General features: G+C 41.3%; 1 protein-coding gene across 10 annotated transcripts; it reads left to right on the top strand.

The window, feature by feature from the left end:
• Positions 1-1,737: 1,737 nt before the first annotated feature.
• On the top strand, positions 1,738-21,830 carry LOC18431498 (ELMO/CED-12 family protein). 10 transcript variants are annotated; one of them, XM_088860162.1, is made up of 11 exons: positions 1,946-2,328; positions 3,001-3,085; positions 3,199-3,304; positions 5,108-5,220; positions 5,848-5,916; positions 17,464-17,579; positions 18,092-18,146; positions 18,291-18,411; positions 20,605-20,652; positions 20,756-20,850; positions 21,006-21,830. In XM_088860162.1, the coding sequence occupies exons 4-11, from the start codon at positions 5,116-5,118 to the stop codon at positions 21,105-21,107; spliced, it is 711 nt and encodes a 236-aa protein (XP_088716288.1). In that variant the 5' UTR covers positions 1,946-2,328; positions 3,001-3,085; positions 3,199-3,304; positions 5,108-5,115; the 3' UTR covers positions 21,108-21,830. The 10 variants fall into 10 exon arrangements, with proteins under 10 accessions (XP_006841683.2, XP_088716290.1, XP_020521317.1 ...); XM_088860160.1 differs by having other exon boundaries at positions 1,948-2,328; positions 18,080-18,146; XM_088860161.1 differs by lacking the exon at positions 1,946-2,328 and adding an exon at positions 2,577-2,702 and having other exon boundaries at positions 18,080-18,146.
• Positions 21,831-23,082: the final 1,252 nt, after the last annotated feature.

Genomic DNA, 23,082 nt, shown 5'->3' with positions numbered 1-23,082 from the left:
GACCATCTGTTTTCAAGATTTTCAAATGTTTATAGATCTGCTTGGTTTGAACCAATTTTGAAGCATTGAATATTATAACTAGGGTAGAAACAAATTTTGCGGCCATCATAAGACTTTCTAGCACCGAAACTTCATCTTTTGGTAGGTGCGAGTTACTTTGATTATTTAAGGCAAGCGCCTTATATAAACTGTACCCTTTAAATAATGGAATAATTTTCTAACTCCGGTATCCGATAGAGTCATAATCAAATTGGGCAATTTTAATAAGAAAAAAAACATTCATAGGAAACTAAAAGACTAGGGAAATTCTGGGTTTTGGCCTGGCGATGCGATTTTTATCATGGTTCTTTTCTAGGGGTGTAAACAGGTGCAGTCATATTTGGTTCATGCTAGACCTAGACACGGAATCACCGTTGTCTGAGATAAGGATGTTGAGATAGATGAGTAACAAGACAAGAAAGGATAAAATTTGAAATGAATACAATCGAGAGAACATAGGTATGACTCCAATAGGTGATAAGATGAATGAAAGTAGACTTAGGTAGGTTGGCTGTATACATTAAAGATCCAATACATCACATGTTAGAAAAGTAGAAGATTGTTTAAGTAGAAGGATAGAAAAGGGCAAAAGGTAAGCCCAAAAAGACATACTTGAAAGGAGTGAGAAAAAATATAGGGACTTGGTCTCGGCCTCACTGAAGGTTTGACCCTTGATATAGCAGAATGACGGACCAAGATTCGTGTAGCCGACCCCAAATAGTTGAAAAAAACATTGATGATAATGATGATGAGGCATTACACATCCATCTTAAAAAAGATAGAAACCAGTCTAAAATTTTATCAAAAATACCTTTTTAGCATTTAGAATCGATTTACTTTACGTATTAAAAAGTTTAAGTCCAAATTCCATCTCAGAAATAAGTCATTGAGAGAGAACACATATCTACCTATGGGTCCAAGAACTCATAAAAATTATCCTATTATATAAATAAAATTAGGGAAAGTATAGAATGAGACCATTTACATTTTGTACAAGATTGTCATAATAATCTTGACTATTGAATGTAAAGTTGGATGGCTAAAATAATTCCATTGACGAAGCTCAAACTTCAAAAGAAATTTTTTCGAACTTTGTGACACATCCAAGCTATCAAATTTTACATCAAATGGTTGTAAGGACTTGTGACCGCTTTGTATTAAAGGTAAATGGTCTCATTGCATACAATCCCATAAAATTAGAAAAAATATAGAATGAGACCATTTAGTTTTAATACAAGGTGGTCACAACTAATTTTGACCATTGGATGCAAAATTGGGTGGTTGCATTGTATTACATATAGAAAATAGGCAAAATTTCATATAGAACCTTAATTTATCGTATTATTTCATAGTAGACCCTCTTTATGTTTTTCTTTCAAATGGCATACGAAAACTCCTAAAGATTTCACCGCACCCTTTCATCTATTATCTTCTTCTTTTATGAGGGGTAATGGTAAAATCTTTAAAGGTTTTTTTGCGCCGCTTAAAAAAAAAACGAAATGAGGGTTTACCATGAAATAATAAGAGGAATTAGGGTTCTATACGAAATTTTTCTCAAAAAATATGTTAGAGTTAGACCCATCCCATAGTCCAAAAATTAAATCCGAACCTAAACTGTGGTCTGATCAGCCCATGGGATCCATGGGCCGAGCCGACCCGATAAACACTTCTACTAATCCTTTGAAAGAACAAGGGTAAGAGTGATACTTGATTGACCTGTGCGAGCTCGTGTTGCTCAGCTTTCCCGCACGAAAATGGGGTCTAGGTGCGACGCAGGAAAACGCACCTTCGTGTCCCTCATCGACAACTCGGTCCGCTGGGTCCCTATTGGCGCCAGGACACCGCGCCAAGTGGCAGCATCGCAGGCGCGGCCACGCGCATAGATGCACGCAGCGCCATCATCTCCACGACCCACTCGCCTGCTTTCATGGCGCTCCCTCTGACCCCAGACGCCTTCCCCCCTCTTTCTCTCTCCTCTCTCTCTCTCTCTCTCTCTCCTCTCTGTTCCTTCTCTTTCTCCACCCACCCTTTCTGGACTTCATGCCCCACACCAAATCTCGGTCCTTTCTTTTCCCAATTTCTCTTTTTCCATTCTTTTTGCCATTAAAGTGACCTTTTTGCCATTAAAATAATAGTCAGTGGGCCTCCTCTTCTCTTCTCACTCAGGCAATTCCCAGGAGCAAATGCCCCCTCACCTCGCCGGAAATGTTGAGGTATCGGCCGGAATTCTCTTAATCCGGCCGTGAAAATTAAGTTTTCCGGTGGTTTGATGGTGTCGCTTTTTACCTGGTAATTGACATGCTTCTTGTTTCATCTCCAAAAGCAGTCATTTCTATGGACTTTTTGTTCTTTGTCTTACGCTTTGAAATGTCTGATCATGCAATGATTTCAATTGAGGATAGGAGATTGTTTGTGTCCCCACTTTACTGTTCATTTTCTTCTTTTTTGTTTGGATTGGGGAACAATGGCATGTGTTCTAATCATTTAAATGGCCCAATATCTAGTACCTTATCAGTTCCTTTCACACCCCCCCCTCTCTCCTCCCCCCCTCTCTGTTTTCTCTCTCTTATGTTTTACTATGAAAGGAGAGAAGGGGCCATGGTATATCTGAGATGAGAATACGACGTCCTCAATGTATACCTTCTTGCTCATCTCGACAATGGGTAAGACATTGGGCTGGCATTCCTTTGAATTAGACATCCACTTCATCTCTCTCTTGGAGCATTGGCATTAGGAGTTTCAATGGCTTGTGTCGTGCCAATCGGGTCCTAATTTTCTTAGATGATCGTGCTAACTGTTGAGTTTCTGTTGATCTAAAATGCTAAATTGTGAATGCATCACATTTTTCTGATCAATTAAATGCGATACATTGTCTTGTAAGCAATGTAATTTGACACGAAACTACATGAAATTTCGTGGTCAATGTTCCAAATATATCTGATAGTGAAAATTTTGCTTCAGATCCATGTCATTTCTAGGGGCTCGGCGTGATTGAACAAAATGTTTTGCTCATCTTCATAAAGGAGGCATCTTTAGGAGCACTAGAGCTGGGCTACTTCTCAACTTGAACAAATTCTTTTGCATGAACACTTCGATTTCATAGTTCAAATGTATTTCTTAAATTTCTTGTTTCTAGAATAAACATCATTATATGTGCAGGTCGATGAGGATGAAGGTCATTTTTGGAGGGAAAAGACCCGACATGAAGAAGTGGCATGGGAATTTAATCTTACGCACGTGATATCACAACGTGCTCAATGTTTTGGTCAGTTATCCTTCATTTTTAGACCCTGTAGTTTTTTGCTTCGATTATTCTGCTTCTTTTATTTTGATGTTTTGTTTGGGGTTATCTAACAATTTTTTTGTGCTTTGAATTGGACTTGTTAGTGATTGTATTGTTGAACATTGTAACCATGATTCATGTGGTTTCCTGTGTTTACTCCAAATGTACTAGAAAACTTGTTTCAAGGCTTGAAAATAACATGTATTAAAGTTTTAAAAGTTGAACTTAATTGAGCAAAACTGAGCTGACTTGGAGAGTGTTTTTTTGTTTCTATTTTAAAAATATAAAAAAAAAACATAAAATAGAAAGTTTCTTGCATAAGACACTTGCGTATTGATTCAGACTAAATTATAATTATTTGAATTTACAATTTAGTCCTTTAGAGTGGTAATTTTTATAATTTGTTGCATACCAGTTTGTACATGCATATCAAATTACATAATAAAAATAAGATCTCAGTGGTGCACATTGCACTTGTATATGCAAGGAACAATCCAGCATAATCATATGGCAAACAAAAAAGTAAGGGACAAGCATAGTTATAAAATGGATTCTACCAAATGCTACTGATACGCATTAGCAGATTATAAATCAAGGCATTATGGTACACTTAAAGATTGAACTCAAGTTCATTTATTATGATATTCTTTTTGCTTCATGACCAAAATTACATCCAAGAACCCCCCCCAATTCACCATCCAATTCTTAAAATGCAAATATTGGACTGATTATTGCTCCTTTCCTTGATGTTATCCCTCTTTCTGATCGCAGTTCTATGATGCTGGACCCCTTTTTTCTTTTTTTTTCTAACTGTAGAAATCATGTCATATGCAGGAGAAGGAAACATGATATCCTGGAGAGACTTTCTTATAGGACTTATGGAGCTTTTATAGGACTCCGTTCAATTTTGGTCCTGTTTGAATGCTTGGTCAACTCATAATTTTTTATGAGCTATTTGGTGCCTCACTTTTTGCTGTTGTTCTCTATGGACAGTCAGAAAAATGTCCCTTTTTAAGACTCAATTTCCCCTTAAAAAAATGCCCGTGGATTTACTCCACCATTCTTCACTTTCATAAGCCAGAAGATTTTGTTCCTCTGTTCGTACACGACTTAACGAAAATTGTGCTGAAACTTAGCAAGTGCCTAAGTCCCTATAGTTAGCATCACATGTCTTTCTGTCATCTCCTTGTACATGCTCGTTCTACCAGTCATAGCAGGGAGGGTTGGTTCCCTTTCTGATTTCAAGTTCCATCAAGCAATATGGGTTACACACACGATAATTGTGCACTCAAATAGAAACAACCCAGCCTAGCAGCTGTAGTGATACAAATTGTTTTGAACTCTGCTAAAGATGGGTGCTAGAAGCTAATTGATCTTCTGAAGTAACCATACCCACATAGAAATAATTGTATTTTAAATAAGTGGTCTGGGAAGTGACAATTTCACATAATGACACTTTAGAATATTCGGCTGCAATTTCCTATTTGCATGTTCCTTGCTCTTGTGTAACTACAATGCTTACTTTCCATTACTAGGTTGTGCATATGTTTGCATCTTATCTATTGTTTCTTACAAGCTGTCTTGTACTTTTGAGATTGTTTGACCTGTCTTCCATTGGCCTTTTCATGCACGCATTCTTCCTTGTTCTGCTAGTACTAAAGCATTATTAAGACAATATCTTGTTTGATAAATCATATTAATGATGATCATGTTTTCCATCTGATGCCTTTTATGTTTTTCAGATTTATTTGCATCTTGGCTTACACTTTTTTTTGGTGGTTCCAGCTAATGCTATGGTTGGACCACGATCATGGATTGGGGGATTGTTTTTTCGCTCTAGCAACAAACGGCAGGGACATGTTGAAAAGACTTCAGACTATTCATTGACCCCTCGTCAGGTGCATTATGTGTTGCATTGATTAATGCAGGCCATCATTGCTGCTCCAACATATTATGTTTTATAAGATTTCTTGTTTGAGTTGCATGAATTTTATTGGCCCGGTTTTAGTTGATAAAGCAGAACTGCTCTGTGTTCTTGTTCTTCCAAGAGGGAATAAAAGTATCACTTTGATTCTTTGGAATTTCAGAATTGTGTTAGACTTTATCCTGTTTGCTATCTGATTGACAACTTTCATATTCTGTGTATGGTTGCCAGAGATTTCTCACCTATGTTAGGTGGAAAAACTTCATGCATTCCATTGATGGTTCTCCTTGGATTTGTTGCTTAAATAATGGCTGACAATGGGAAGTTTGTTATATCTTCTAGTTATGAATTAAAAGTTAGCATGTGCATATTTGTTCTCATATAGAATTGATTAGTAATCTTTCAGGTTTAATTGGATTTACTTTTTCCCTTCTTTTTTTTTTGACTATCTGATCAATAATGATGTTCATTCATAATTAATTTTGTAGAATACTTGGGGTTCTTACAATCAATGAAATGGCTAGTGTTGTATTGGTCCCAGTGAAAATATTTATGTCTTTTGCTGTTTGTTTCACTATTGACATATGTCTTCTACTTTCAGGAGCAAAGTTTGCATAGGCTTCAAGAACGTCTACAAGTACCTTTTGATGAGACTTGTTCATATCATCAGGTAACTAGATTTTCATTGCTCATTATTTCTTTCTTTACTTCAGTTTAACTTTCATGCAGTCTAGCAATAGCATATGCATGAAAAAGTTGGATTTCATTTGTACCCTGTGGACATGCCTTTCCTTTTCTCTTTGTAAGCTCCACTTAGATTTTCTCGCTCTGGCTAACCCTCTATCAGTATTTGTTGAAGCACTTGTTTGAGTTAGATTAAATGTGTGGTCCAATTGATTCATTTGGCCTATCAATGCAGAACTACTTCAAATTGAACTTTTAGCAGATAACAGTTTGTCACCAAAGAAGCGAAAACCAGACTTTTATTCACCAATGACACTCTTCCATTTTGCCTTAATATAGCCAAGCCTCATTGACTTGAACACCTATCGCCATAAATAGTCATTTACCCCATACCTCTCGGCTGGTCCACTTTTTGCTAGAATGCCTATCCTCTTTGCAGTGTTTGCATTGTGATGCGATGCCTCTGGCTTTACTGTTGAGTTGAGATCTGTTAATTTATGTATTTTTAAAATGTGGAAGCATTATCAATCTGAAACATAGACCTACACGCACACTCCAAAGAAACACTATCATACATGAGTAAACAAAGTTACAGTCCTGTACGATATGCTATTATATAGATAGAAGAAGAGAGAAAGGCCTGTATAACATAGTGAGAACCTTAGGGGAACTCTGTGTTTATATTTTGTCTTGTCTTTCTGATTACGTTCATCAATGTGGTTAACTAAATCAACCCTGCAGGCTTTTAGAGGTGATCATGTAAACGTGCCGAGCTTTTTCCAAAAGCATTGTACAAGTAAACATTAGAGAGCTCAAATATATTTAACATGAGGTTGCCCTTAAATCATGGAACTGGGGCTGGCAATAGTTCCGGTGGCCCAGCGCTGCTAAACCGGGTCCAGGCCATTATATGTGGCCTGCAGGCTGGTCGTGGGGCAGATGTTTCTGGCCTAGGTACTTAAAGGTTGGTCCCAGCCCCGGTTCATGGCTTGGCCAGGCCCAACCTGATCTGCTCAGCCCGATTCTGCCAATGGGTCAGGCCTGAACAGGGGCACTTAAACCTGGGCCGGTCCTGGTCTAGGGGCGCTTAAACCTGCCAATTGAGAGTAAAAGGGTGTTCTCCACAACAGCATCACCCCAACAATCTAGTTAATGGCTAGTGTCATATGTCAACATGTGTCAACATTTCAACATTTATTGACACCTGGGGATGCTGGTGTGGTAAAAATAATTGTATGAAGCTTGTGGTGGAGGTTGAGGTCAGAGCCGATTTTCCATTTAGTGGTATACTCTTAACACTTGACAATCACTGGTATGCTTTGAGATTTAATAAATTACATTATATATGTATGTTTGTATGCATGAATGTGTATGTATATATCTATATCTACATATGTTTATGTATATGTATATATGTACGTATATATGTATAGATGTACATATATATGTATGGAAAAAGCTGGGATTAGCCCACTAGCTCATATGAACATATGAGCCCAACGGCCCAGATTGAATTTGGGCCAATCTAACGATCACGGATGTCCGGTAGTGTTTGAATTTTGATATTTTTTTCTAAAAATCCAAATCACTTGAAATTTTACGAGTGTGTTCATTAAAAATAGTTGAATGTTCAAAAAATATCAAAAAAATATTTTACATGAAATAAATTGACGGGGGTATTTTGGTCATTTTTTTGAGATAATTTTTTTTATATTTTTATTAGGTGCGCCTTGATGACAAGAACACACGCCTAAACTTTCAAGTGATTTGAATTTTTAGAAAAAAAACTTAAAATTCAAACACAAAATGAGGTCGTGACTGTCAGATCGACCCAGATTCAATTTGGGCTGTTGGGCTCATATGTTCATATGAGCTAGTGGGCTAATCCCAGATTTTTTCCTCTATCTATATATATATATATATATATATATATATATATATATATATATAAAGCATGTTCGAGTTCAAATTCAGGACCTCTGCACCATATTTGTATGCTTTAACTTCGTCCTCAGCCTGTGATATGTATAAAAGTTTAAGAAATCATATCGTATATAGGAACAAATATCATATTTTACTAACAAACAATAATTCTACAGATGTTTTCTTGACGTATCATCATTTTAGGCTGAACTACCAGAGTCCTTTGACACTTGTTTGACACCTACTTTGCTCTAAAGCCTCCAATAAAATTTAAAACAAAATTGGAACGTGACTTACCATTATTTTGTATTTCTTAAAACATTCCTACGATTTGTTCCTGCTAGTTCTTTGTTGTTAAGCTTAAGAAATTTCTTTGATAAGGTTGTCTTTATTTATATATTGCTAATATGGATTTATATAGTTCTAATTTCACAGCATGCAAAATATTGGCAAATATACTGTGTTGTACAAATTTTGTTTGGTTGTACTGAAACAAAAAGTAAAAAGCCTCATGTTTGCTAGAGAATCAACCATTTCATTAGATTCTCTCCAAGTATCCCTGGGAGAGACCTGAAATGCACTGCAAATATTGGCTATTTGGTCAAATATTTGATCCATGTTCTATGGATATTCCCATAGCCTTTTAACCCAGTTAATAATATTCTTGGAAACTAGTGAGGGTCCCAAACTTTGTATCAACAAGTTTGAGCCATTCTAGAAGGGCCTTTTCCTCTGCAATTGTGGAAGAGGCGATCCCGATGGGGCCTGAGAAGGAGAGCAAGGAGTTGTTAGATTCTTGCTGGTCCTGAGTTGCTGAGGGAGCAACCATAAAAAATTTAGTTTGATGGTCCTGGCTCCCAAAGATGACCATAGGAAGGAGTGCGATGTTGTAATGAGGATGGTATGAATGATAGCTTTCCAGTTAAGTACAAAATCAGTTAAAGGAAAATGTGTTAGCTCTTTGTGCTGAGGAGCCCAAACAATGACTAGAGCTCTTCTCTTATCCTCAATGGTGCTATTATGTGATTTCTACTTTGAAAAAACCTCCTATAGCATTCCAACGAAATGTTCCACAAGGAAATAACAGTGGATGATGCCAAAGGAAGAGGCCCATAGCAAGGAGTGCAATCAAGAATTAGACTGCAAACAGTTTGTTGCAACAATTCAGATGTCATCCAATGCAAGTCGAGCACGTTGAGTATGAGTGACCACACCTTGTGTCACGACCCCTCCCCCTGACCCCTACCGTACTTGCCGGACGGCGACAGAGTGCCACCAGAGGTGGCGAACGCCACTCTTTGCCTGGCAAAAAGGCAGTGTAGAAACAAATGTAGCCTCCACACTCTTTCTACACACGATAAACTGGTTCTTTCGAGGGTTCCCTTTTGCTGAATGTTTTTTTTGAGAATGTTTACTTGTATTGAGGTAAAAAGAAAATACAAAGGTTGCCCTCCCAGAAGGAGTGGTGAAGGACAGTAATACCCTTTACAAGGCAACAGAAATAGAGCCCAAAACAGGGCAGCAGAAGTACAAAGCTATAATAGGATCAAAACCAAACTAGGTGATCTATGTTGGACAGTCCATAGAATTTGAGCCCAGGCTTCCCGATTTGGTTAGAGAGTCAGCGATGGAGTTGGCCTATCTCCACGTATGCCTCCAAGTGATTTGCAAGAGGAAGCACCTATGTTGGATTTTGTCAAACACGGATTCTAGCCTCCAAGGGCACTGGGCTGGGGTAGAAACCCAATCGATAACATTGGCAGAATCTCCTTCGATCCCTAGAGAGTTTCCCTAGTCCCTGTTGAAGTGTCGACGGCCATGAAGGAGGTCCATTGCCTCCGCCTTGGTGGAGTTTGAGCTACTGATGGACTGCTCAAAGGAGAGGAGGGTGCGATCAGCATGGTCGCGATAGATGCCACCTACATCCGATGGTCCAGGATTGCCCAGGGAGCAATCATCGAAATTAAGCTTAATGCATCTTGGAGAGGAAGGTAACGAAGAGACTGGCCTAGGAACTAGGGTAGGCCTTAACTGAAGCATAAGCTTCCAATTTTGGTGGAAGCCCGCCATTTAGAAGCACTTCAAAGGTTTAGAGTTGGTTGCCCAAAAGATGACTAAAGATCTTACCTTTTCCATCAGCGTGACAAGATTAGAAAATTCTCCCCTAAAGATTCTCTGGTTTCTTTCCAACCACAGAGTCCAGAGTAAGGCTGCCACAGAAGCGTTCCAAAGAATAATACCTGATCTAGCCCATGGGGGTGAAAGGTAAGAAGAGAAGAGTTGTGGAACAGCCTGAGAGGTGACCCAAACCCAGCCAAAACGTTGGAGGATAAAGTTCCAGAGGAAAGACATTATCTCACAATGTAGAAAGAGATGAGCATTGGTTTCAGTTTCTTTCTTACACATGATGCACCTGTTGGGTAGTTGTAGGCCCCTTCTTTGAAGATGGTCCACGGTTAAGGCCCTCTCATGGGTGGTCACCCAAATAAAGAAAGGCCCCTCTCATGGCCAGAGAATCCCAGGCCTTAACAGCAATGTGGCAGGAGAGGAAGGGGGGGGGGGGGGGGGGGGGGAAGGGAGGACAAGAGGAGAACCTTATAAAAAGAGGCAACCGAAAACACTCCTGAAGGGGAAAGGGTCCAGACCACCTATCGAAACCCAAAGAAGGGAGGAAAAAGTTGTGGAACAGGGTCTGCAAATCAAGAAAATCAGGTAACTCGGAGTCATTAAGGGGCCTTTAACTCGGAGTCATTAAGGGGTCTTCTGAAGGTAGGGTCCAAACCCTTCCCCAGGGTAGGGTTCAAAATTCTCAGCAGTGGTGGATAATTGGTTTCTAGCCAACTGGTAAAGGGTGGGGAATCAGTCCCTGAGTGGGTGTGGCCCAGCCAAATGTCCGACCAAAAGACAATACGGTTACCCTCTCTAGAATGAAAGCGGATATGGGAGAGGAAGTGGTGAAGGCAAGAATGGAAACCCTACCAAATACTTGAGGCATTGTAACGGACCCTGGAGTCAGGGAACCAAGCCTCCGGAGGGGATCAATATTTGAGACGAACCACCTCTTGTCATAAGTGATCTGTTTAGGATGCAAACCTCCACCACCACTTACCAATGAGTGCAACATTGGTCTTCCTAATGTTGCGAATGCCCAGGCCTCCAATGGATTTCGGGGTGCAGATCGTCTCCCAAGCAATGAGATGAAATTCCGTCCATTGGTGTCAGACTAGAGGAAATTTCTCATGAGTTGTTTGAGCTGATTTGCCACAGAGGCCAGGATCGGTAAAAAGGACATTTCGTAAATAGGGGTGTTAGAGAGAGTTGCCTTGATCAGGGTGAATCTACCTTCAAGGGAAAGGAAACGGCCTTTCCATCTTGCGAATCTCCTATCGAACTTATCGATAATATGGGAACACTGACTAGCTTTAGGCTTCCCGATACACAGGGGCAAACTTAAATAAGAGATAGGCAAAGGTTGAGCTTTGCAGCCCCAAAGATCAGCAAAAATGGACACTGCTCCAAAGTCATGGCTACCCCCATCGTACTGGTCTTGGCAAGGTTAACTTTGAAGCCCGTAGCCCATTGGAAGCATCTGAGAAAAATGCGAAGGTAGTGGACCTTATCAGGCAAGGCATCACAAAAAAGGAGGGTTTCATCGGCGTATTGAAGGTGGGAGACGGAAGGTCCCCTGGGGCTAGCCTAGAAGCCCTTGACCAGGCTAGCATGGTACAGACCCGACAGGGAACTACTGAAGACTTCAGCAGCAATAGAGAAAAGAAAAGGCGAAAGGGGGTCGCCTTGTCTCAGACCTCTAGAAGCTTGAAACCGACCCTTGGGTGTGCCGTTGATGATAACCGAGAAAGTGGGTGAGGAAATGCACCTTCTCATCCACCTCCGCCAACATGCACAAAAGCCCATACGGTGTAATGTCTCATCGAGAATATCCCAATCGATGTGGTCATACGCCTTCTCCCAATCCAGCTTAATAACCAAACCAGGGGTTTTTGCCAAATGACGGGTATGAAGGCATTCGTGTTCAATAAGGGCACCGTCTAAGATTTGACGATCCTTGATAACCCAACTCATTACCTCACGGATTCTAGTGGCTAACACCTTGGAGAGGATCTTGTAAAAGCTATTGACTTGGCTTATGGGCCTAAACTCTTTTAATTCCTCCACACCTTTGATTTTGAGGATTAAAGCCAGGAAGGTAGCATTCACGACCCTATTGATCACTCTGCTAGAGTGGAAATCAGCAAAGAAAGCCACCACGTCAGTCTTAAGGGTGTCCTAAAACTGAAGAAAGAGAGCAACGGGGAAGCCGTCGGGGCCAGGGGCTCTGTCGTGGCCCAAAGACTTGACTGCTTCAAGGATTTCAGCTTCTTCGAAAGGGCATTCCAACCACACTGCTTTGTCGGGTGGGAGAGGCCTGAAACTAAGGGATGACATAAAGGGCCTCGGGCCTTCCTGTGCCTTGAAAAGGGTCTGGAAGAAGTCGATGAAGGCCTACTCAAAGAGCTGCGGTTGGTCGAGATGCTGATCTCCAACTTTGGTAAGGGAAATAGTATTGTCACATTTGCGACAATTTGCAATCTTAAGGTAGAAAGTGGTGTTATTATCGCCCAGTTTTAACCACTCGACCTTGGAGCGCTGCCACAAAAGATTTCTTCCTTATGAAGAATGGAATGGAGAGCTAACTTGGCTTCGCGGCGCTCAATTTGGTTAGCAAGAGAAAGGGGTGCAGATTCCTTGAGAGAATCAAGGTGGAGAATAGTGTCGAGAAAAGGCTGCTTTTGGGCCAAGAAATTCCCCGAAAGGTTTCTGCACCAATCATTAAGGGCGAGTTTTAAAAGATGTAGCATACGCTGAAGGCGAAAGCCAGGCCAACCATGAACGATAGGGTAGAAAGAGAGCCACCACGAGGCAACGAGGGAGGGGAGATGGGGCTTCTCCAACCATGATAGCTCAAAACGGAAGGGCTTGGGACATCGACCCAGAGCAGTAGTGTTGAGAAGGATAGGCCGGTGATTGGAGATAGGCATGGGGAGGGCTACAGAGTGGGAGTTGGGGAAAGATGAGTCCCACTCAAGAGAAAGGAGGTACCAGCCAAGCTTAGACAAAGAGGGGTCTTCCGAGTGGTTCGACCAGGTGAAGCGAACCCGTTGAAGGGGTACATCAAGCAGTTGATTGCTGTTAATGAAGTCAGAGAACGCCATCATCGTGGGGGAATCCTTGAATTAGAGTTCTATTCAAAGGACCACCAAGTAATGTTGAAATCTCCCCCAATACTCCAAGTCGAGGGGGAAGCTGAGGCAATGGATTGGAGTTCAGACCAGAAACTATCTCTTTGAACTTGGGAGTTGGGGCCATCCACGGCAGAAAATTTCCAGGGCAAACCATCCAATGTCCTAAGAAGGGAGATTGAGACCAAGAACTCCCCAATAAGAAAGGATGAGAGAGAATGAAGAGAAGGGTCCCAGATGACCCATATACCTCCGGATGCACCATTAGATGGTAGAGCCAGCCATTGGCAGGGACATCGACGCCGACCCCAAGTTTGATACACCTCTTGGAGCGAGGGAGCAGGCAGTTTGGTCTCTAGCCAAGCCAGGATCGCAGGCAAGTATTGCTGACAGAAGTTGAGAATATGCCGGCATTTCAAAGGGTCACCGAGGCCCCTGATGTTTCAGGTTAAAATCTTCATGGAAGGGAGAGAGAGGGGGCAGAACGTTTCCCTGTACGACGAGTGATGGGGCGACCACTCGAGGAAGGCAAATCGGCATTCGGGGGGTCAGCGAATGGCCCATCACGATCAGCGTTGATGTGGCCGATGAAATCAACCATTTCTCTCCGGCCCTTGGATCTAAGGTTCGCTCGGAAGAAAGTGAAATTGATGAGGGCCTCTCGATGGCCAGGAAAATCCATACCCATCACCTTGATTACCTTGAGGGTGTCGCCCAGGGCAACGTCAAAAGCTTTGGTGGAATCAGAATCTTCAGAGGGACGGACGAGGGTACCAAGGGGCTCCCCACCAGAACAGGCCAGGGAAGGGGAAAAGGGGCAATTACCAGGGGCAAGAGGAAAGGGAGACCCCAGTGGACAGAGAGAGGTAGAGATTAGCCCTCCGGCAAGAGGCACGAGAGGCAAGGGGAGAGGCAAGGGGAGAGGCAAAAGAGGTGGGTGGCCAGGCTAAAACAGAGGAGAAGAAGGGAGGCTGAGACCTAGGCGGGGCACCAAGAGGGGGGGGAGGGAGGCAAGAGCCAAAGTGGGGGGATGAGAGGTGTTCGCGGACAGACTGACTAGCGAGGGGGCTTGAGCCTTGCTGCGATCGAGGGGGGATCGTGGGTGAACGAGGGTCGACGAGGGAGGGGAGGCCTCGCACAAAGAAAGGGCAGCGATGAAGCAGGCGAGAGGCGACGGGCAGAGCCTCGCGACGAATAGGGGAGGGAACTCGGAAGAGCTGATGGCGAACGAGGCTGAACAGACGAAGGGATGGGACAAGATCACGGTGTGGAGGATGAGACTCCAGAAGGCGACATCAAGGGAGAGGAGGAAAAGGAAGAAGGGTGAGTGCCAAGTGGCTGAGAAACAAAAGGGAAGATGGGATTGGCGCCAAGTGGCGGCAGCAAAGGTGAGCATAAACTAAGATACGTGGTGGCACCAGCCAAGTGTCAACAACACCAGAGTAGACGTGTCGCCAGGGGAGGCTTCCACAGAAGGGGGATTAGGATGGGGCAAGTGACGAGAGAAAGGCAGCAAAAGACAGGGTTGAGGGGGGGGGGGGGGGGGGGGGGGGGGGGGGCAAAAGAGAGGGCAGAAGAGAAGAAACAACAAGGGAAAAAGAGAAAACAAAAGGTAAAGGCCCAGAGGAGGCCACAATAGCGGCACGTGGTAGGAAGAAGAGGAGCCAGCAGGGAACTTGCATAAAAAAGAACCAACCTGCAGGGCAAGGAGGGGTTCAAGACCGAAGAGGGCACCCTCTCAACCAATGGGGGATGGTCAAGGGAAGAGGTTGGCAGCAACGACGGCGGAACAGCAGTAGGGCTTCGGCGCGAGGCGTATGGCGACTGAGAGAGACAACAGCCACATACTTGCCAGAGTTTTGCCGAAAAGGAGGACGCTGGCAGCCAGAAATGCCGGGACAACCTCTCCAATGCCTCTTTCGACTGCGAACCAGAGTCCAACCATCCGGAGAAAGGAAACCAGAGTCTCGGGGGCATGGCAAGGGATGGGTAGCCTGGCAATGGAGTTTGGAAGACGGCGAAGCCGGGATCCAGGCCAAGCTAACCCGGAAGTACTGGCCATTCATCTCAGGCCAACTCGCCTCAGGGATAAGCTCCGGCGAAAGAGAATCGAAGAGCAGCTGTATCAACCCAAAGGGGAGGAATTCCGAAGATTTCCAATGAATGCAGATGAAGCCCCCAACTGCTTCACCAATAGCCTTGTAAGTTCTCAGGTTGCACGCATGGAGGGGTTTGTTGAAAGCCTGAAGCCAAATACGGTGAGGGAGAAAGGCTCCCACGCTAGAGGGTAGCACCTTTGAAGGCCAAAGGGGGAGAGCACGAGGCCATCTCCGACCCTTCCCTAGAAGGGAAGGAAGAAAGGATGCCTCCATGCTGAAGGGAGTAGCAGCCAATGTTAGGGTCATTCCAAGACGTTTGAGCCCATTTCTCAATGGCGGGAAGGTCAGAACGGGGGGGAGAGAAATAGCCAACAAGGGAGTTAAGAAAGGCCATGTGAGAGGGGGGGGCTGAATCCTGGACAAAAATAACCGAGGACCCAAAGAGAGGCGACGCGGGGGGAGGCCAAGGGGAAGCTGAGGGGAGGGAGGAGGAAAGGGTAGTAGGTGGGGAAGAAAGGGTGGGGGGGTGGCTGGAGAAGAGTTGCGCGAAAGAGCAAGGGGACGCCATCAGTTCCTTTTTTTCATTTCGCTGAATGTTATCAAGAATTAGGACTTGTTTGCAAATGACTAGCCAGGTCAACACCTGGATTTTCGATAGAACCAGGACCGTCCACACCTTACTGGAAATTGTTACTGATTTGCTGCTAGCATGTCGTTCGTTGTAAAAAGCGGACCCTGAGGAGGCACCCAAGGGGCTGGTTCCCACACAATTTTATCTTGACCATGCTTTCGTATGAATTGGGTATGGAAAAGGGATGGTGGTATTTCTACCTCTGATCTCTCTCCTTTGGCCCAAAGCTCAGAGACCTTATCAGGTGACCACTAATGATTTTGTATGATCCTCGGTCAGTGGCCTCCTGATCCATCAGTAACACAAAGGGCTAGGGAATGGAGTAGTTAACGAAGTGTCATCCAACCATCTATCCTTCTGCATTCTTAACTGCAACCCTTCTTTCACCCAGTCTGATTCAACTAGCAGAGCTCAGGTAGGATGATGAAATTCATCTCCAATAACCCTTGGGAAGTTGGTGAACCTTGTACCGACACCCCAAATCAGCGACTCCATATTTTTGGTACATTATTTATCCCCATAACATGTACTCCTGAGGGTTAAAGCCTCACCATCACTTCCCCAGCAGAGCTGAGTTCATATTCTCTATATTATCTTTCACAGCTTCCCAATTGGCAAGATGGAATTTGTGAGACCCTCCCTCTCCTGAGCACGGGAAATCCCGTATTGGGCATTCAATTCCTTGTACAATGGTCACTGGCATTCTGAACAGCAACATGTAATAGAGCAGGATATTTGATACGCTTACTTTTATTAAAGTTAACCTTCCTCCTATAGGGTTCTTCAACTTAAGAAATCCTCAAGAATGTAATTTGACCCACTGTAGTAAGTTCTCATTAGCCATTGACTTCTATACTTTCTGGTGATCTTGCCAATCTTCTATTCACTTTCTTTTATTTAAGGATTAATATGTTTGGCTCAGTCACAACATAGGTTGCTAACCACTTTTGAATATCAGATCAAGACATTTGCATCTTCAATGAGGAATCAAGAGAATTCTTCAATTTCTCACAAAAGAAAGTCTTGACTCTGTTAAAATTGATATTCCACCTCCCTGATTGACATCTTGACATTTACTGGTTAGGAGATGATCCAATTATAGCAGTTGTTTATTAATGGCTAATTGACAATATGCGAAAGCGGTTAAAGTGTTGGATTCTTGAACAAAAGATTTTCTATCAAATAGTCAGTGACTTCAATTCAATGTTAATCTAACAAATAGGACTGTGGAAATGCTTTTCAGCTGTACATTGATAACGTAATGCACAAATCTGCATCATTATGAAACTGACAAATTATTGAACTCAACTAACTTCACCTGTCTTTTTTTTTTTTCCTCATAAAATCTTTGACATTGCTGTGAGGCTGTTTCACTGGTAATGGATCAACAAATGTCAATGGAACTCTCAAGAATTGATGTAACTTCTCATTGTTAGAATTTGTTTACTGATTTTATCTCCTGAAATTTCATGATCACTTTTTGTCTTGAAAACTTGTGGACACACATAAATAATGTATCTTAGACACTTGTTAGTAAATTAGTCATTATGTTTTCCGGGGTTCCTTTTTGTGTATTCCAGCTACATTGAGCTTGTGCATGTGGAGTTATATCTCTATTTATTATGCTCTCTCGATGGCAGGAAGCTCTTAAAGCATTGTGGTGTGCAGCCTTTCCAGATATTGAACTCCGAGGACTTATCTCGGAGCAATGGAAAGATATGGGGTGGCAAGGTGCCAATCCATCAACAGATTTTAGGTGATTATAGTAAATGAAAATATATTTAAATAGAGAATTTTATTGAAATGATATATGTAGATGCCTGTGTAATGGTTGTTTTTCCTATTGGAATTTGTACTTGGGCTGATCATTTACTTTATGTTGCCTTCTTAAGATATTGTTTACATTTTATAGGTTTAATTGTCCTAGCAAAGATGCCTGTACAAAATTTATTTTGTATTTTATAAGCATCAAATCTATGTAATTACTGATGTGGATCATATGTATGTGTTTCACTGTGTTGGATACATCAACACTTCTCGTACTAGTGTCCAACACTGAAACTTATTCCCTAACACAGCAGAAGTGTCCAGACTGTGTGTTGGTGCCTTGACAACAGGTTTCTCAAATAGGGGTACATGGGTCACTGTCTTCAGTTGTAGACTTAGAAACTTGATTTATTATGACAAAACATTCTGTAAGATGTTTCTTTCTAAATTTCATCCTGTGAAGGTCGTTATATCTTAACATATTTAAAGTTTTTTCTTCAGGGGTTGCGGAGTTATTTCCCTTGAGAATCTTTTATTTTTTGCTCAATATTATCCGGTATGCTGCCCAAACTATTGCCAACCTTTTTAGTTTCAAAAGAATGTCATTTTGTGAAATCATATTGTATTTTTTCTTTGAGTCAAAGCATAGTAGGATTAAAATTCTTATCTGATTGTTGGTTCTTCTACACATCGAATGAAGACTTCTTTTCGAAGGCTATTGTTTAAGCTAGATGGGAAGCGAGCCACATGGGAATATCCATTTGCTGTTGCTGGCATTAACGTTACATTCATGCTAATACAGATGTTGGACTTGTACTCAGGTTGGTATTACAGTGAGTGTTCTTTAATAAAATGGACATAAATTTTGTTCATGCTTAGGCAATAAATAAATTGATATAAACTTAGAACTTTGCTAATCCAGTCATATATTTTGTCCCAAATGACATTGTAATCGGTTTGTACATTGCTTAGCCAAGGACTGTTCAAATTAATTGAGGTGCTGCTACTGCTATTTTATGTTCAGAGAGATAGAGAGAGACTGTAATTGATTTAAGACTACAAGGTGCCACTATTTACACAACAGTTTAAAGAGTTTAAGGATGAAAATATCTCTGTGTGAGAAAAGAATATACAATGTGGTGATGTGAGATGAAGTCGTTACCACCATATGCATTAACAATATAAATCGACATGAAGAAATAACACGGGTTAGTAGAATTGTCTTCAAAGAATGTCAGCAGTTATTAATGTTAAAGAACACTTTTCTTTTTGTTCATTTGTTATTTATCTTGAGGCAATCACTCTAGCATTGCAACCAATAGAATGTACATGTCTACGGAGATAATTTTAGGTATTCCTTTCACACAATGATTTTAGATATTGATTGATCTCAGAAATGATCTCGCTCTTTTTATCGTCATTCATTTGAGTGATAGAAAAGGGAGTGATTCTCTTGGAAGAAAGGAGACTACTATAAGAAGCAAGTGATAAGACAGGAAAGGAAGCTCATTCAAGGAAACAAGCAAGCCTACTATCTGACTTCCAGCTCTTTCTTTCTACTTCTTCTTGAGTAATATAAACAAAAGTACAGTGCCTGATTACAGGGAGGGAGCCTACTAGAAGCACTGAATGCCAGCTGTAAGCTAGTGGTTATTATCCGGGAGAAAGAAGAAGCGAGGGACACCTGCAGGAAAGTATGCTTTTGAATTACGAGTAGTCTGGTCGAGGGGATTCTTCAAAGCAGGCTAGTTCTTTTCTTTTATGCATTTAAGAAGGGAGATCAGATACAGTATTCCATCCATAAAGGGAGCGAGTTAGCGATGGAGAATACCTACCTTACGAATCCATGATAAAAGAGATGAATGACTAACCACTTTCCAACAACTTATACATGATTTATTGAGATAGTTCCTTGTCTTAAAATAATTTGGCTGTCAAAGAACTTTTGACTTAAACAATGAGCAGGGCTTTGGTTTAGGGTTACACACTTTTTTTTCTTTCAAATCTGAATACTTTCTTATTGAACAAATTTTAATAATTTCAATGAAAAATAGGAATGTCCATGACTCGTGAAAATATGAATTTCTTGTGATGGGAAACTATCTCGTAACAAGAAATTACGGAATGCAGATACTCAAAAAAAAAAAAAAACAAAGAAATTACGGAATGCATGGCATATGTATGTAATGGGCTAGATACAAGACCCACATGGGATGCCATAAGGCTCCAAACATGTCGCATGCCATCCATGCTTAAGAGTTGTAACATGCCATATGTGTTCAAAATTTCTACGTATCCGTGGAAAATTACATCCGACTCTTAGGCTAAAATAAGATTGAGGTATTTAGAGTTCTAAAGATGAGAACTATATCATATAAAAATTGACCATCCTAAGTGAAACCCAAAGATCACATTGTGGAGAGATTTAGCCTAAAAAAATTTACGGGCTCCACTAGATATAGGGGATTAGTTGGCTGCCTCTTGTGTGTGCCTACATGCATGATTCATAGGAAAGTCACCTCTGATAGCACTCAATGAAATCCAAAACCCGGTGGGTCTCTACAAATTTTTCTGTTCATATACCTCACAAGGGAAAACTCCTGAGCGAAACAACACGCTGGCACACACAAATGCACATAACACACACGCAACTCACACACACTAATTCTTAATTTTATCAGCATGTCTTTTGTTCTCATTCTTGGGTTTTTGACGTTAAAGGAATATGGACAATATTTATTTGAAATGTGAATGATAATTCATGTGATGTACCTCTACTTTTTCTATACTTCTTTTCAGAATGTTAATTTTTTTTATGCCTACTTTCCCACTGGTTCGGATTTTTATGTCAAATTTGATTATAAATTCTATAATCATGTATTTTGCACATCATGTATCAGCTCAAAATGTCTCTTCCCGTACTCAGCTTCTCCTAAATTCTCATGATAGAAATGTTCTTTGATTCTCACTAGTTTTCGTGCATTCTGATGATAAAACTGGCATTCTTTCTACAGCAAAGCCAAAATCTCTCCCAGGAATAAACTTCTTGAAAATTCTGTCAGGTAGTGTATGCAATTCCATAATACCAGTCAGACATTTGACTAAGGTTGTTTAATAATGTTATGTTTTTATGCCTGTGATGACTGGCATTTTTCTGAACTGCAGCCGATGAAGATGCCTTTGATGTACTATACTGTATAGCATTTGCAATGATGGATGCGCAATGGCTTGCTATGCGTGCTTCCTACATGGATTTTAATGTATTCTCTCTCTCTCTCTCTCTCTCTCTCTCTCTCTCTCTCTCTCTCTCTCTCTCTCTCTCTCTCTCTCTCTCTCTCAGCAAATTCTCTATTTGTCGCATATTTCTGTGTATTTTGTCTTTTTGCTGAATTTATCATTTTCTGAATTTCTATAGGAGGTTTTACGAGTGTCACGCATTCAATTGGAACGAGAGCTATCATTAGAGGATGTCCATCGGATTCGAGATCTACCAGCACACAACCTGTTGTATCGATAGTTTTTGTTTCCTATAATGTTTTGGCTCCTGTGAAATCCTGTTACACTTTCAATGTTGTGATATATAATCATTAATCAGAATAGAAAGGAAATCAGAGTTTCACCTTTTCCTCTTGTTTTTATGATGCACCTGAAGATGAGATGTATCAGATGCCCTCGGGAGGAAACTATGACGTGATCTTTCATAGCATCACATCAAATATAATGGATCAACCATTCATACTTTGATTGAAGAGTCAAAGCCTTCACGAAACTATTAGCAATTGAGTGAGAGAGAGAGGATGTGCGATACAGCCAGAAATTAGAAAAAGCAAACTTGAATTTTGATACTTGAACGTGGCAGGGGAGCAGAGGATTAAAGCCAGAAGTCAAGCATGCGTAAGTTGTTGCATAAGAACAGTATCAAGATGGTTCTCATCAAGTCCTGATTCCATGATTATACCCTCAGGAGAGAAGAGAAGAGAAGGAAAAAGGTAAAGGACTGGCAGGTTGTAATTGGCTGGTCCTTGTTTTTTTGTAGTTCAGCAGTAGGAATTGAACTTTGAGATGTAATATTGCTAAACGCGAGCTTCTAACCACTCAAGCCTAAGTCTGATTCCTGGAATTGGCTGGTCAGTATTATTACCAGCTTTGGATGATCAGATCGCCTTTTTTTGGTCCCATTATTTTTCACACAAATGACAAAGAAACTCACTATAAATATGAACCCAAACTTTAGTTGAAACACCGCATTCATTCAGTGTTGGAAGGCCTGCCACATGATCTCCTGCACTCTTTATGAAGGAAACCACACTTGTGCTTCTGAAAATGAATGAAATACCCTTAGTTTCTATTCATGCTCTGAAAGATAGCTGTAATGGCTCCTGTTCACAGCAACCATGATCCAGATAACCCCTGAAGTTACCAATGGGCAATATCCGACTTACACTTCGTATCTCAGTAGTTGACCAGGTTGTCCTTCAAGATATTTGTACAAAAGGTAATCAGTAGGTGGTGTTCTTTATTTCTATTTCGACTCTGAATATCATTGAGCTCTGCAATCATTTGGCCTCCAATTATCTTCATTCTTAGGATCCATTGGGGATGTCAATGGGTTGGGTAGGCGAACCCATGTTGAGTTCAGGCCTAGAAATCCTTCCTGCTCGGTCGGTCCGGGTTAGGAAAAGTCAATTTTACGCCCAATGGATCACTTGCTTTTTTATAAGATGCCAATGAGCCGAGCCACTGGGGTTGGGTCTGAGGAAAAAGGAGCCTGGCCAGGTTTAAATTGAATAACTCAAATGGGTTTGGTCTGGCCAGGCTTGGATTTTATACGTTTCAATTGAAATAAGTTCGAACTAAGAAGCCTGACCTGATCGGTTTCTGGTTGGATCCTGCCAACCGAACACTACTGGGATCCGTTTGATCCTGACCTGACAAGAGCCCAGACCTTGAACATCTGTATGATGCTGGTGAGGATGAAAGCCATGCAATTGGCTTCTGCTATTCAGAAAAATCTACCACAGACAGCAACATCTGCATTGAGAGAGAGAGAAAGAGAGAGAGAGAGAGAGAGAGAGAGCTAGCTGAACTATGACATATATCTGCACCAAGAGAGAGAGAGAGCTGAAGAATGACATATATCTGCACCGACATGGAGGTAGAGATGAACCAGAATACAGTTGAATGTTCATCGTGTATAGACGATTGTTCAACATTGTCTCCGTTGTGTCACAAGAATGGATGATCTCTTGCAGTGTATTGGAAGAAACTGGTTCCACCTAAATATTTTATCCATGTAAATGCAACTCTCAATCACTCTATCTAAATGAATTAAATGAATAACTGGGATAGCTTCAGTCATAATTCCACAATTCCACAAGGTGGTTTTTGATCTTTGAATTTTGAATTTTAATATCTGTTTATAAAATTTTGACATAAAATTTGGGGTGATCCCCTATGGATTGCCTAATGAGGGTAAGAGAAAAGTTATTTTT

This window comes from Amborella trichopoda, chromosome 2 (genome assembly GCF_054954075.1).
Source record: "Amborella trichopoda isolate Santa Cruz 75 chromosome 2, AtrichopodaSantaCruz75HAP2 v2.0, whole genome shotgun sequence".
Classification (NCBI taxonomy): domain Eukaryota; kingdom Viridiplantae; phylum Streptophyta; class Magnoliopsida; order Amborellales; family Amborellaceae; genus Amborella; species Amborella trichopoda.
The sequence above is the reverse complement of the archived record's forward strand: the minus strand, read 5'-3'. Positions and strand labels throughout refer to the sequence as shown.

What these genes read in the sequence shown, in the direction of transcription:
- LOC18431498 (XM_088860158.1), top strand. Translation starts at nt 2,652, where the DNA reads ATGAGAATACGACGTCCTCAATGTATACCTTCTTGCTCATCTCGACAA. An exon ending in GATGTTGGACTTGTACTCAG is followed by an intron (nt 18,412 to 20,604) that starts GTTGGTATTACA and finishes TTCTTTCTACAG; the next exon opens with CAAAGCCAAAATCTCTCCCA. An exon ending in CTTCTTGAAAATTCTGTCAG is followed by an intron (nt 20,653 to 20,755) that starts GTAGTGTATGCA and finishes TCTGAACTGCAG; the next exon opens with CCGATGAAGATGCCTTTGAT.